We start from the raw sequence: 15907 nt of genomic DNA, 5'->3' as shown, positions 1-15907 counted from the left end.
CAGCTTGTTAAACTTATACCTTGCCTTTCTTCCATCATGAACACAAGACCCCCACATATGGGGGCAGTCAGCCAGTTTTGTGGCTCCTGAAAAAAATCTAAGCAATTCCTGCTGTATTTTTTTATTTCCTTCACTGACAGAACATATTGATGCTAAACGAGCAGGCGATCTATCCACACTATTTGATGTTGGAGGAATCTTTGGTAAGTTTGCGACTTAGTGTTTGATATTGCACACACAGAATCTATATGTTTCTGAATTGACTTGATATTCTTAAACACAGAGGCAAGAGCTATGGAGAAAAGCAGGTAGTGGGAACTGGTCGGACAAACTGAGCTGCTGAGCTGAGAGAGAGAATATTAAGCAGATGATGGTTTTTGTAGCAGGTGGAGCACAACAAAATGTAATACAATATTTAAACTAATTCACATCTAAATACCTACATAACTAATATAGCAGTAGCATCGTACTCAAAACTGACTTCACCCATCACAGATCTCTACCTCTAAAGCCTTATGAAAGAAGTGTGCAAAACAAGTACACTGTCAAGGTAAATTACATCTCAGTGGGGAGAGCGATCAAAAAGCCTATTCACAGGCCCTTGTACTCCTCATTCTGAGCAGAGACCACCAAGAGAGTCTTGCCTTCTGATTGAAATTAACAGTCAGGAATAAACAAGAGTATTATCTTTGCTATGCTCCATTTCAGACATTGGCAAGAAATGTTTTAATTTAACAAATTTATATACCGCCCTTCAAAAATAACATTCTTCCCAAGGCAATTTACAGACTATATCAACATATGGACAAAAAAATACAATTAACACTGCTTAGAATATATTGATCACCTGAACCCATTGTTTATCGAAACCAACAATACTCCAGCAAAATATAACATAGTACCAAATAATGCAACTACCAGAATTAGGCAAGATTATCAAATCTCCAGCCAAACCACAATTTATTGCAACAAGTCATGAAAAAAGGTGAGTTTTTAATGCCACTTGAAAGTGTCCAAGGATGAACCCTGCCTGATAGGGACTTTAAAGGTCAACACCAGTACTTTCAGTTCAGACTCGAGTGCCGGGCTCCAACCAATTTCTGAAGCACCTTTAAAAGGCAGCCTCATGTAGGTAGAGTGCATTATGGTAGTTTATTATTATTATTATTTAAATAATCTTTATTAAAGTTTCAAAAGGTACAGAAAACAAAACAGAAAAACAAAAGAGAACACAAAAAACAACAAAAAAGGTTCCACCTTTTAAATCTCATTTTCAATAACTTCTTTTCGTGACTTCCCCACGCCTCCCCTTCTTGTATTCCAGCTCCAATTGTTTGTTCAAACAAGTTTTTATCCTTAATGTCTTAACCATAATTTGTTAATTTACTTAGTCATAATTTGTTAATATACTTCTTTGTAATAGGTTTAACCTTTAGTTCATTATTGTACTTAGTTCAGTTTATTCAGCAACTTTTTAAAATATATACCTTAATCATATATAAAAAAAGAGATAAAGAAACAGGCGAAAAGATACCTTTCCTAAGGTTGTCCCTAGTTCCCAACCACGGATTCCCCATTCTTATAATAATAAACAACATAAATTTTTTACACTGCAAAGTAAAAATCAGGCCCCCTTTGGACTTCTAAACCCCACCCTTCTCTCCCCGGTTTCAATCCCAAACCAAGGTTCAGTTAGTCCATCTTTTTAGCCTGGTGACCTTACGTCCGAGGCTCTCAAATCTCTCTCAGTCCCTTTCAGCCAGCTTCTTCGGAGGTCTCTTATGCTTAACACCCAACCTCGAAGAGGTACCTTCTCAGTACTGTCCATGTTTCTTCCAGCCAGGCCTACTTGTTTAAAGATGGAGCTCCAGCTCTGTTTCTTAAATCTATATGTCCCAAATAGTCCAGCTTTCACCTTGGTCGAACTAGAGTTCATCTTGACAGGTCTCCAGCTCTCATTTGTCTTCTGTAGCATTTCGGCCACCCCTTCTTTCTGCTCCTCCTGTTCAGCAAGTTTCTTTTCCTCCTCTTCAATCTTTGATTTCTTTTCTTGTCCAGCTGCCTGTGTTTTGAACATCAAGTCCCTTTCCAACTCAGTAGGTATATTTTCTGTTGATTTCGGTTTTGTAGGACTTGTAGACAAAACATGGCCTTGCTCGAACATCTCTCGCAGCTTTCCCATGAGAAAAATAAGCTCCTGCAAGTCAGCTCGTATTTCCCGACCTAATTCCATTCTTGTAATGTCCAAGAATCCCCTCTAGAGGGATTCCGGTTACTTAGTATTCCTTTCACTTCCGATCCAAAAGTCTGATTTATTTGTATCAATCTTTCTTTACTTTCAATATTTTGTAGCAATATAACCGGTTAAAATTTAAGCTTTCAGTTTTTCCCAACTTTGACAGCTAATTTGACAGCTGTCAAAAGTTTTCTGTAGATCCTCAGCAGGCTCTTTTCAGGGGTTACTCCCGGGCTTGAGAAAAGTGGTACTTAATCCAAACAAATAAACTCTCGTCCTCCAACACGTTAACTTAGACTTTTAAATCTGTGGAATTTATATCTTTTATCCAATCACGAAAAGAAAAAACGACAGTTCTTCTCACAACCTTAGTTGGCAGATCCTTGCTTTAAACTGTTTACAATAGGGGGGAGACGGACTTCCTTTTTTTTTTCACCTCCCCCGCTCGTACCAAATCCACAAACGAATTATTTGTAATCCAATTTCCAAATTACTCACGGGTTGTTGTTCTTGATTTTAAGTCCAAATTTTAGCAGGAAGAAGTCAGCGCTCTCCAACAAATGGCATGCGGCTTCGCTCGGCAGGGGAAGCAGAGGACTCACAGCACCACACCGCTCCCCGGCACCCATTCCGTAGCCTTTAAAAAGGCTCCTTCACGAGTCGGGAGGGCGCTAACGGTGCCCGCCGAGTCACCATGTCCACGGGCTCCGTGCCCGTGGTTTTTAAGGGTCCCCGTGTCGCCGGCACGGCAAGACCCAGCCCCCTGTCAAGCCGATTCCCTCCGGAGCTCGGAGGGAATCCGCCATTAGCCGATCGCGCTAACCCGGAAGTCTCTATGGTAGTTTAGTCTGGATGTCACTATTGCATGGGTGTCTGTGCTGAGGTCCAGTGGGAAATGACGGTGGGCATGTAGAGATTGAAACTGAAGAGGCTATGGGGAAATAGATTTGGGAGCATTCCGCATAAAAGTGGTAGCTGGAACCTTCAGAAAAGAAAGATTACTCAATGAAAGAGTACAGAGTAAAAAAAAATGGAATGCATGAGCCCTGCAAAGGTTTGTCTACTCTAGCATCCTGTTTCCTTCAGTGACCAAACTGATACCTCTTGGTAAAGCAAGGCCTGTCAAGGTTTCCGCAGTGGCTGGGAGGGGCCTTACGAGGTTGGATCTCCCCCTGCGAATTCAAACTTATTTCTTCATCCCCTGAGAAGGAGACCTGAAACTTCCTAAGGTCCCTGGGACACTTTCTGAGGGACCACAGGAGTGTGTTCTAAAAGAAGAAGAAGAAGAGGAGGAGGAGGAGGAGAAGATGGACATTTTGTGCATTTGTGCTTTTGGGTTTCCCACGGGTATCTGGTTGGCCACTGTGAGAACAGGATGCCGGGCTAGATGAGCCCATCTTATTTATTCCACTTTGATCAATTACATTGTAGAAATTATTGGCGATAGTACTACTGGCTTTGTTGATGAATAATATATGCAGGTCACTTCTTTAAGAAAACAAAAGGATGCCCTTTATGGCTAGTGTCTAATGTAGTTGCAAACATGTCCTCACTTAGAGATTCAGTTCCCCTAATCTTTTTCCACAGGTGGAATTTTGGCAGGCATAATATCAGACAGACTGAAGAAAAGAGCTACAACTTGTGGCATGATGCTTTTGATTGCAGCACCCACGGTACGGCCTGCTGTTTCAACTACAGAGATAAAATTAGATGTGTCTGCTAGCTGGTGCTGATTTAGCGATGGAGGGGTGGATTTTTAATGTTCTGCTGTTGAAACTGTTCAAGTGACTTTGTTCCCCACTGAAACATAAGATTCTCTTCCCCCTTGAAGGATTAGCCTTAACTAATGTGAAAATTACTATAAAATCCTAGAACTCGCCTTGCATCCTGCATAGCAGAGATCTATAGTCGCTTCATCAGGCCTATAGTCGGGTCCCTCAATGCAAAATAATGCAGATTTATTAATTGATACCCAGCAAAGACAACTGATCTTGTTATTGAAAAGTTAAAGTTTCATGATGAGTTGAGCTAACTGTTGCTTTATGTCTACTTTAGCTATACCTATTTTCAGCAATCAGTAAAATGGGCTTTGAGGCCACCATAGGTGAGTTCTCTGTTTTCTAGCGTTATTTTTTTAACCTATCTGGGATGATTAAAAATATATCTGGGAATGTATCTCATAATATATTATAAAATATAAGTACTGAACATAGGTCTAAGATGGTCGCTCCTAATGGTATTTATAGACCAGTTCTGTTTTGTTGTTTTCCCCCCAGTCGAGAATCATCTGCTCGTGAGAGCAGTGTAGCTCATGAAGTACAATCTCACATATCAATTACAGCAACATCAGTGATCTGGAGCCTAAATTGCTTCTCTGCTAATAGCTTGCTTTTTGCAAAAGCTAATGGGAGATAGTGGAATTAGCTCTACTCCCTTAATTCAGCGCATGTTGTCTTCGGTGTATGAATTCCTTACTGTAGTCTCAAAACATACACACAGAGGGGCTCTAGCCAACCGATAGTAATCATGTGAATGTCTGGGGGGCGAAGGGACAAAATATACTTCCATTTCTTTCTTCCTCACTGCATTTAAATATATTTCCTACTTCCTTACTTGGGACTGACAATCTGGAACTGGAAATAAGTAGTACAGATAATTTTCAGCCATAGTTTTACTTAGTATACCTAAATAGTAATTACTGCTTTGGAAGGGTCTAATATAGTAAGTAGATCATTGCAGTGTTGCTGTTTGTGAGTTGCGTGGTCACTAGTAGCAAATAGGAATTAGCCACTGAGGCTCGGGACTGACAGGCTCAGAAGTACAGCTCAACAGCAAGTGGCTTGCAGATAGCATCCTTTGCTTGCAATCCTCTGCCAACTTATGTACATGTGAGCGGGTCCCACTGAACCTAATGGGGCTTAACCTCAGGTAGACTTGCATAGGATTTCACTGTGTGCCTCTCTTTTGCCTTTGGAGGCCTACTGGTTCTACTAAGGTCCAAAGTAAGCAGTAGCAGCAAGTTATTGCGTTCTGTGCTTGTTCTCACTGTGGGAGAGACAGGTACAAGGACCGATTGCCATCATTTGCCTCGCAGTCGGCAAATAAATGTGGCAGAAGGCAAGGCAGGGCAGATATGGCAGCAGTGTGTCTTATGCAGACTACAACACAACACTCTGCTCTTATTTGCCCCCAGTTCTTTCTGTTATCCATGCCTTCTCATCCTTTATTTCCAAGGCTGTGTTAAGTTGAATGTCTGCTCATCAGCTCAGTTTTACCAATAAGTCAAATGAGGATAAGAATGCCAGTCCCCTCTGTTACGTAACTTCTCCCATGCTTTCAAATGTAATATACACCAAGAACAATCCACTGGCTATTTATTACTGGGTGACCATTTTTTTTTACCTTATAAGGTATTTTGGAAAACAGAGCTTCCACTGTTTATAATTTCATAACTTGTCTGTTTGAAATAAATGTGCATTGATTAATAGATCTTTCACCCTCCATGTATTGTTAGAGCGAGCACAAATTCTGAAAATCTGCTTGTTGTGTTTAATCTCATTTCAAGTTATGCTGCTCATCAGTGGAGCTCTTGTAAATGGCCCTTATGCGTTGATCACAACAGCTGTCTCAGCTGACTTGGTGAGTATGTATCTGTCTTAAATGTTCAGGTTAGTTCTCATAATATATTAGTCATTTTCGTTTTAATAAGAACAGGGACACATGAAAGGAGGAGGCATAATGTTCTAGAGAAGGACAGAATCCATAGGCCAGCATGGCTTCCTCTCTCCATTAGCCTTGAAGTGTGTGAGTTGAATGGCCCCTTGAAGAAGATCCTCACTAATCTACAACTGGGTTTATGGTGGTGTATCCAGTATCTGTATAATCCAATAGGAAACAATTTGAGAAGAAGGAAGCTAGGAAAGGCTCCTGTCTTGACGTAAAGCAAGTTCCAGTATATGGTTTTAAGGAGGAGTTCAGAAAATACGTTTTATTTATCCTTTAATGTAAATATTGGAAAAGTCTTCTTTCTTTGCCGATCACTCGTAGCCAAGTAAGATTGTCTTCCATAAACACGGTTTTAACAATGAGTCCGTAGGTGACTGGGACACGGGTGGTGCTGTGGGTTAAACCACAGAGCCTAGGACTTGCCGAATGGAAGGTCGGTGGTTCGAATCCAGGTGAGCTCCCGTTGCTCGGTCCCTGCTCCTGCCAACCTAGCAGTTTCAAAGCACGTCAAAGTGCAAGTAGATAAACAGGTACCGCTCTGGTGGGAAGGTAAATGGCATTTCTGTGTGCTGCTCTGGTTTGCCAGAAGCGGCTTAGTGATGCTGGCCACATGACCCGGAAGCTGTACGCTGGCTCCCTCAGCCAATAAAGCAAGATGAGCGTCGCAACCCAAGTCGGCCATGACTGGACCTAATGGTCAGGGGTCCCTTTACCTTTACCATAGGTGACTGTGGAGGCCAATTCTGGATCCACACGTCCTTCCACAGTGGGGACATTGGTTTCCGGGTGGGAGTTGATCATGGTGTGGATTTGCCAAGCGTACCTTCCTCTTAGCACATTTCTACCTTGCGTCCTGAGTTTGAGTGTCTTCAAAGCCCATGACACCTTTGGTAAAGGCTGTTCTCCAACTGGAGCGCTCACAGGCCAGTGTTTCCCAGTATTGGAAAAGTACCCCAGTCTACAGTTACTCAACACAACCATGTGTAAGAATTTTTACTTGCTGATCTGTGGTGGTAGTGGGACTACAAGATAGAGGAACATCAGAAATGGCCCAAATGCAAAAGCATTTAAGAGAAACTGTTGTAATGTCTAGTTTTGATTGATATAGGTTGAGCACCCCCAGATCCACCCATTCAGCTTTGTGAAACAAAGACTATTTATTTCATTTATATTCCACCTCTCTGTCCTAAGAGCTCAAAAAAGTGGAACTGTATAAATGAGAAATGATTGTTAATATTGCTACTATCTGTGCTAACATTATTAAGGTTTGAACATTTTGTTTTTAAAGGGTACCCATAAAAGTCTCAAGGGAAATGCAAAAGCACTCTCCACTGTTACAGCTATCATTGATGGAACAGGTTCAGTAGGTAAGCTTTCGCTCCCAAAATATCTGCCTTAAGAACAAAAGTTCAGTTGATGGGCCTCGTTGTAGAATGACTCTAAGTGTAGCTGCAGACCTGGAAATCTGTGCCCATCACCCCTCAGTTATTTTTCAATAGAAACCCAAGCACTTTCCTGGAACACGTCAGAGCATCTCCCCCCCCCCCCCCCGCTTTGTCCCTTTCCCCAGAAAAACCCATCTTTACCATTTAATCAGAGCAAATGGCAAATCCGGTTTTCCGCAGATGACCATTTGCTTCGATTCAGCGGTAAATAACTGGTTTTCGCAGGAAAAGCAGAGGGCCAAAAAAGAAAAGCGGTCAGACCTGGAAAGTCCAGACCTCTGTCTTGAAATTCAGAGCAAAAGTAAGTGTGGATGAGCCCTCTGTCCTCTCCCATTTCAAGACGAATATTTGTGATTTCATGAAGCAGTGGTGACATACCTAGAAGCCACTTCCGAATATGTTATCGATGTCGAAATCTCAGGAACGTGTAAAATATTATGCAGCCTGTCAGATGTGCTGCTTCTTGCACTGTATTGCTTTAACCCGTGTGTCCTGTGTTTTAGGTGCTGCTCTGGGACCTTTGTTAGCTGGTCTCCTCTCTCCTTCTGGTTGGAACAATGTGTTTTATATGCTGATGATAGCAGATGCTTGTGCCTTGCTAGTAAGTCAAAGTATGGAATAGTACCATATTTCTGTGTCCTGTAGGCTCCTTTGTTAAAATGTAGAGTTCAGTTGACTGCATTATTTCATAGAAACGTCAAATTGTAGAGTTGGAATGCAGGAATCTCAACTAAACCATCCATGGCAGGTGGCCATCCAACCTTTGCCTAAAAAATCTACAAGCGAGGAGAGTCACAACCTTCTGAGGGAGTCCATTGCACTGTCGAACAACTCACAACATCAGAAAGTTCTTCCTGATGATGAGTCAGAATCTAGTTGTAGCTGTGTAGAGTTCTATTTAATACTTTTAATGTCTCATTTTCCCAAATGGCTTGATTTATATTTCCATTCAGGAGTGCAACTTACACAGTGTATCACTGTTTTATAGTGCTTTTTTATCACAAAGGTACTATGCTGTAGTCTACATGATCAAATTTCCTCCTTAATTTTAATATAATTGGGTTTCCTAAAATAAATGTGATGATGTTGAGGTAACTTGTTCTGATTTTCTCAGCTCCATGGGGTGGGAGATGGACCTCATTTTAAAAAATACATGTAGAGAATGGGAGCTTTGGTCTCTACTTGTGAGGTTTGAATTGTTTTTGAGCATCTCTCATGCTATAAATATCTAAATGTCTGGCTACTGTTAATGCAAAAGTGAAAGTGGGAAAGAGGCACTTGAATATAAATGAGTTGTCCAGCCAACATAGGTTTTTTTATTCACATTTCAAGCTGATTGAAGCAATTACTGTTAGAACTTCTCTAAGCCTCCTACATAGACACCATTAACGGCTATACACACACACACACACACACACACACACACACACACACACCGTATTTTTTGCTCTATAAGAATCACTTTTTCCCTCCTAAAAAGTAAGGGGAAATGTGTGTGCATCTTATGGAGCGAATGCAGGCTGCGCAGCTATCACAGAAGCCAGAACAGCAAAAGTGATTGCTGCTTTCACTGCGCTGCGATCCCTCTTGCTTTTCTGGCTTTTGAGATTCAGATTTTTTTTTCCTTGTTTTCCTCCTCCAAAAACTACGTGCGCCTTGTCTGGTGCATCTTATAGAGCGAAAAATATAATATTTTATTTTTGCTGCTGTAAGTGTGAAATCAGTAGTTACGCTAACATCCAACCTTGCTAGGGCCAAAAATATATATATCATAATTTCCTTTGAGAGAATCGTTTAAGTTCTCTGCAACAATTCCTAACTGGAAAACTCTCTTGCAAGGTAAACTTTGTCTTTGAGGATTCAGTAAGTTTTATAAAATCTTATATGTAGCTGAAATATGCAATTGTTGGCACTTAATAATTATTAATATTTAACCACCACCTCCCCACGAAAGCATTACCGTATTTTTCGCCCTATAGGACGCACTTTTTCCCCTCCAAAAATGAAGGGGAAATGTGTGTGCGTCCTATGGGTGCGCACCGACCCCTCTCGCTCTCCAGGCTTCAGGAAGCTATCCGCAAGTCTTGCAAGCCCGGAGGGATGTCCCGCGGGCTCACAAGGCTTGTGGGCAGCAGCCTGCAGCCCCAGAAGCTCGGGGGATAGCGGGGTGGCAGAGCGCCGCCACCCCGCTATTCCCCGACCTGATCTGGAGGCTGGCAGGGGGGGAGAAGCAAGCTTGCTTCTCCCCCCCCCCCCCGCCAGCCCCACAAGCTCGGGGGATAGGGGGATGGCGGAGCGCCGCCATCCCGCTATTCCCCAACCTGATCTGGAGGCTAGGGGGGAGAAGCAAGCTTGCTTCTCCCCCCGCCAGCCCCACAAACTCGGGGGACAGCGGGGCAAGCTGTCCCTGAAGGCAGAAGAGGGAGACGGAGCGCTCCGTCTCCCTCTTCTAGCTTGGGGATGGCTGCGCAAACCTGGGGGGGAAATAATTTTTCCCCCTTGATTTCCCCCCCCCCAAAAAAAGTAGGTGCGTCCTATGGGCCGGTGCGTCCTATAGGGCGAAAAATACGGTAGGTTACCATAGTAATATTGGTTATAGTAGAAACTATCAAAGATAGAACCTTTAAAAGGCAGGAGTAGGAGCTGCAAGTAGGCTTTGGTAGTTTTTTTGTGTCTTCACATTTCATTTAAGGAAGTGGTAGGGAACTTGAGATACTAAAATGGTTCCTTCAAGAGTTAATACATTGAATCCAATTTGTAAAATCAAGCCTCATTTATGCATAAGGGTTTCAATAATCCCCCCCCCCCCGCAACACACACATACACACCCTGAGTTGATAAATCTTTTCATCTCTGTTTGTAGCTCCATCTTCTGAAATATTACTGAGAGGACAGTCCTTTTTGGAGGGTGGCAAAATGTTATTGTTGTTGTTGCTTTTTTAAAAAAAACTTTCTCATTTTGACTTTGCTCTGCATAATAATCCTTCTGTTTTTCTCAAGTACAGTGTTTGTTTATAATTTGAGTATTATTGCAGAAGATGCAGGCGATTTGTGTACTTGTGCACGTCAAATGAATTTAGTGCTGAGAATGAACCACCAGCGACCATTGCATTGCTAGGTTTCAAGGAGCCTAGGGCAATTTGCCCTGAAGAGGCCTGAATAGCCAGTTACCCTGGTCCCTCCACATCTGCTGCCTGCTTTCACCTCATTCCCCTGATTGCCCCACTTTTTCTCAACACACCCATCCCACAACTTATCAGATGGTGTTGGAAGGGGAAGGGGAGGGGCCCTTTGCTACTGTTTTAAACGTTGTGTGGCAGCAGACACACTGTTTAGTCAAGCAGTGGCTAAGCCAAATTCAACAGTGCAGGACCTCGGTGTGCCTGCCATCATTAAACTTAGTTTAAAAGTTTGCCGAAAGAAAAATAAATCCTTTCCCTTCTCAATTCCTCCTGGAAGGAGAGGGGAATGGCGCTGCAAATTCCAGGGCCGCCTTTGTAGGCTCTTCTAAGCAGGTGGCACCAGGAAGGGGTTCATTTTTCTTTCTGTTCCTCTTTTTAAAACGGTTTCTCATGGGCATCTAGCAGGCTGCTGAACAAAGTGCTTGACCTTTCCAGCTTCAGCACTGTGTACAATTTCCCAGAGTGCTAATCTCTGAGCAAAACCCTCTCTGGCGTAACAAAGATGGCAACAGGGACAGCTGCAGTCAGCTCAGCAGGTGTTTTGCTGCAGAAGTGTTCTTAAATTACATGCACACAAAGCTCTTGTGTATAATAGTATCTATCAATCAATCAATCAATCAATCCCCGCCCATCTGGCTGGGTTTCCCCAGCCACTCTGGGCGGCTTCCAGCAAAATATTAAAATACAATTAAAAGCTTCCCTAAACAGGGCTGCCTTCAGATATCTTCTAAAAGTCAGATAGTTGTCTATTTCTTTGACATCTTGTATCTCTAGTAGTCATTTACCCACTCTACTCTGGGGTCTCTCCAGTGCTTTTTTCCTTAAAAAAAAAAATGTTTAGGGGTACTCTCATTTTCCTACTCATATTGAAATACTGCCTCTCAACGAGGGCAAACTTTGCTTCACAAAATGTTTAGGGGTATGCATACCACTGCACCCTGCCCCACCCAAAAAAAGGACTGGGTCTCTCCCTCACAGTTCCGTTATATCAGAGAGATAAACCTGGTTACTTAAGGAAATGATGGTGATACCCTTTCAGAATAGTGTAAGGACAACCCAGTTAGCACATCAGTCTGTTTCCCAATAGGCTTGCGCTCCCTCTACTGGGCTCTTCAGCAATTTGCGGCTACAGTTTTGCTTCTCTGAACTTACATTTACACTTGGTCTCAGACATAATACAGTGGTACCTCTGGTTACGAACTTAATTCGTTCCGGAGGTCCGTTCTTAACCTGAAACCGTTCTTAACCTGAGGTACGACTTTAGCTAACGGGGCCTCCCGCTGCTGCTGTGCTGCTGGTGCGCGATTTCTGTTCTCATCATGGGGCAAAGTTCTTAACCCAAGATACTACTTTCAGGTTAGAGGAGTCTGTAACCAGAAGTGTTTGTAACCCGAGGTGTTTGTAACCCAAGGTACCACTGTACTGTGCATGGTTCATTATGCTGCATATTTGGCTAGCAGATTAATATGTCATGCATTATACAGGGGCTATAGTGGGCTTTTGGTGACCAGTGGATTAATTTGTATGTCCAGTGCTTAAAAAGGGGCAGTTGTTTAAATTAGGGACTTCCAAAAACCTTTTGTTTGCCAAGCTCCCCATATGAAAAAATTAGGTCCATAGTGCATCCTGGCCCCTTTACACTAGAAGATGGTAATCTGCCACTAGTCCATAAACAGCACTTTTATCTAGGTAACCCAAGTACCTCCTTTCATTTCTTTGCTTCGGGTACCTGGCCTACAGAGATGTATCCACGTTAGTTTGTTGTAGCAAGAACAACAAAACAGTATTGTGGCACCTTAAAGACTTTAAAAATTATTATGACATAAGCTGCCATGGTCTTTTGTCAGCGTCCTAGGAGAATTCATTCCCTCCAGTCTGCCCTCACTTTTGCCTGAATGCTCTCCAGTCCCTCATTTTAAGACACCATCTTTATTTACATGAAGAATTCATGTCAGGCGCCATTTTTGCTCTTGACACTGTTTTCATTTTATTTTATCTATACAGTTCTTGCTCCGCCTTATACGAAATGAACTTCGATGTAGTCTGGATCGCACCCTGTAAGTTTTGGCTTAACTTCCTGTGTGCCAATACATTCTGTTTACATTATATTTAGCTGACATATCTTTCCATTCAACAACAATGTGGCAATTTTCTTTTCTTTTCTCTGTTTGGATTTCTGTACTATTTATCAGCTTCTCAAGTAATTGTTTGAAAATATTTTATTTATTTATTTAAAAAATCTTTTAGTTGTTGCAAGAGCAGATAAGATGAGTCCAAATATCTCTGATACTTGTTTTCATGTTATTTGTTGCCCTTTTTAAATTGCAAATTCTTTGCTTCCTAGGCTGCGGTCTAGAAAAGGTATAGATACTCACGGTCTTCTTCCAGTTTTTAAAATGCCTTTTGCCAGCAGGAGTTGCTGCAGCAAACATCTCCTTCAGCGCACATCACTCTCTTTTTATGCATACACCTTATACTTTCCTACCACTGATGTTACGAAAATTACAAATATGTGAAATTAAAGTGGAACTGGACTGTGTCCATGTCTGATTATGCAGCTGGTCTGAGGCACACTATACTGATTCTTGATAGGCCTGGACAATAAGGAGTTTATAAAACCAAAACTCTACTGCACAAAGTTTCTGTTTCATTCCATTTCAGTGTGCTAAATAACCAATTATGCTAGTAAGGAGCTTGGGCTCTAGATGACTTGCAGTATATGTAGCCACTCAGTATTGAAGAACAACGGGAAGGGCTTTCCCTTACACTAGCCCTAAGCCAGTGTGATAACAGTACCTTTTCCAAAAGTTATTGTACACCACTTTTTGGTTAGTTAAGCTTTTAGCGCCCAGGAATGGACATAGAAATGTCTTAGCTGTTTTATTTATTGATTATTGATTATTGATTTTATTTTATTGATTTCATTTATGAATCTATATATTAAATATGAATAAAGACCATGATGGGACGCAGGTAGCACTGTGGGTTAAACCACAGAGCCTAGGGCTTGCCGATCAGAAGGTCGGCGGTTCGAATCCCCACGACGGGGTGAGCTCCCGTTGTTCGGTCCCTGCTCCTGCCAACCTAGCAGTTCGAAAGCATGTCAAAGTGCAAGTAGATAAATAGGTACCACTCCAGCGGGATGGTAAACGGCGTTTCCATGCACTGCTCTGGTTCGCCAGAAGCGGCTAAGTCATGCTGGCCACATGACCCAGAAGCTGTATGACGGCTCCCTCGGCCAATAAAGCGAGATGAACGCCGCAACCCCAGAGTCGGTCTCGACTGGACCTAATGGTCAGGGGTCCCTTTACCTTTACCTTAAAGACCATGATAGATAATTATATATAATTAAAACAGCTGTTCCTTGCCCTGAGCTGTTGTGAGATGTCACTTGGAAAGCCAAAAGGCAATTAAGGTGGTGGTGGGGCTTCCTACTTCGAAGGTAGTAATTACTATATATCAAGATGTATCAACTCTTGTTTCTTGACTGCTGATATCCTTCGTTCTCTTGTAGGTTTAAAGAACACTGAATTTCCGGAAACAAGTAAATTAAAATGATTGGTTTTTTTTGAAGACTTTGACTGTGTTCCAGAGAGCCTATTTATGACCCACTACCAAGAAGGAGGCTGCTGTGCTTGAAAATGAAGTAGGAGTGGGGAATCCCAGTTGCACATATTTCTCTGGATCCTGGTCTTTGTGGATTTTTTGTTGCTGATTTTTTTTTTTTTTTTTTTGCATTTGAGCTGCATTTTCTGAACAGATTTGCACGATTATGGGAAGAAGGTTTCAAAATTCATCTCCACTCCTCCCTCTTTATTTTGCACATGTACCAATATCTCAGGAAGGAGAGTGTCCTCAAAGAAAGGAGCTGTTAACTATTTTATGGACTAACTGAGCCAAAGAAAATGCGCCTTGATACTAATTTTGTCTTAAGTAAGTTTTATGTTACATGATTGGTTTCATTTAAAAAAAAATAAGAATGCAAACAGATCTAAAGGAAATGGAGCTAACTTTAGATGCTTGTTTGCAGTGTGCTAAGAAGAATTAGCAAAACATTGAACAAAGTGTCCTTCATGTTATGTCTGATCTTGCTAAGAATGGCTGTTGCTGGGTATCTGATATTTATTCTGTTATAAGAAAGCAGGTTGTCCTATTATCCAGCATAATCAACTAACTTTTCACACTGTACAGTTTCAAAACGATGTTATTCTGTGTATCTAATGGGTTGGAACCTGAAGTGCCGGGTATATATGGTGGTTACTCTGCAATTGTCCAGTCCCCTGCTTCTGAACCTAATCTCATGGAGTCAGTAACTGGAGAACAGTACCCTTTCCTATTATTATTATTATTTATTTAATAAGCAGTACCATCTAGACTTCTGGGTAACGCTGATTAAAAAGAAGGGTCACTAGCCAATCCAGTTATGGCAGGCCTTGTCTTATAAGGCTTTTAAAAAAAAATTGTTGAGGGTGTTATCATAAGAAGCACAAGCAGTGTAGCATCTTTGGTCTCCTCTAAAATTGCTGGTCAAATTTGGTGGCTAATGATTGGTTTGGAGAGTTAAGATTGCTTTGGATCAACCATTCCAGAGTGCTCACTCTTAACTGTACAAGCCAGGATTTCCCCCTTCATTTTGTATATGCAGAAAATAATGTTGCTTGAGGCCTTAGTCACTCAACAATTGGGACCAAAACATTCTGCTGAGTATTTTCATTATGACAATTGGAATAGTCGCAATATTTTCTACAGCGTAAAAGTCTCAATTTGTATACAAATTGCATATTTAAAAATAATTTAGATAAATTAAGAAAGGAAGAAAGAAAAACACGTATATTTTATCCCAAAAAAGCACAAGTGTTAACTGTTTGTTGTAGTACTTTCCCCCCGTTCATCCTTTTAAATTCCAGAGAATTCGAAGTCTGTCTCTGGTCTGCAAAGATGCATAATAGAACTATTTTATTTAAAAAGGGACTCATATTACATGCTGTTCAATTGTTTTAGTATTTTTCAATATGTATACTGCTACTGATGTATTTATTAAAGTTCAAAATCCAGTTTTTCCCCCCTTTTGGACCATCAGGACTATGTTTAGTTTTTATTAAAGTTCATAAACTTATCTATTTTCCAAGAATTGTTTTCTTACTTAATACAGTGTACACCAAACTTGAACCACAAGGCAGAGGCTTACATGAAGATATAAATCCCATTATCAGTTAAGTCAGACAGAATTAGTGGATGTATCTAAAGTCCTACATTCTGTATCCTCATTTCCCTGCTCATTATGGCAAATTTCTACTTTAAAATAGCCATGGTTTTCG

The 15907-nt window shown here is 41.5% G+C and overlaps 1 protein-coding gene across 4 annotated transcripts in view; it reads left to right on the top strand.

The window, feature by feature from the left end:
- Positions 1-15705, top strand: part of SLC37A1 (solute carrier family 37 member 1) — a 35543-nt gene extending 19838 nt beyond the window's left edge. For all 4 annotated transcript variants that reach the window (XM_081199151.1, XM_081199152.1, XM_081199150.1 and 1 more), the window contains 8 exons: positions 141-203; positions 3824-3909; positions 4292-4340; positions 5802-5875; positions 7251-7329; positions 7911-8008; positions 12594-12646; positions 14104-15705. In XM_081199151.1, coding sequence (XP_081055277.1) covers positions 141-203; positions 3824-3909; positions 4292-4340; positions 5802-5875; positions 7251-7329; positions 7911-8008; positions 12594-12646; positions 14104-14119 — 518 coding nt within the window. In that variant the 3' untranslated portion in view covers positions 14120-15705. The remainder of the gene's footprint in view (positions 1-140; positions 204-3823; positions 3910-4291; positions 4341-5801; positions 5876-7250; positions 7330-7910; positions 8009-12593; positions 12647-14103) is intronic.
- The last annotated feature ends 202 nt before the right edge of the window (positions 15706-15907 follow it).

The sequence above is a fragment of the Podarcis bocagei genome (genome assembly GCF_964188305.1).
Source record: "Podarcis bocagei genome assembly, chromosome: 6".
NCBI lineage: Eukaryota > Metazoa > Chordata > Lepidosauria > Squamata > Lacertidae > Podarcis > Podarcis bocagei.
Note: the sequence above shows the minus strand (reverse complement) of the source record. Positions and strands in the feature narration are given on the sequence as shown.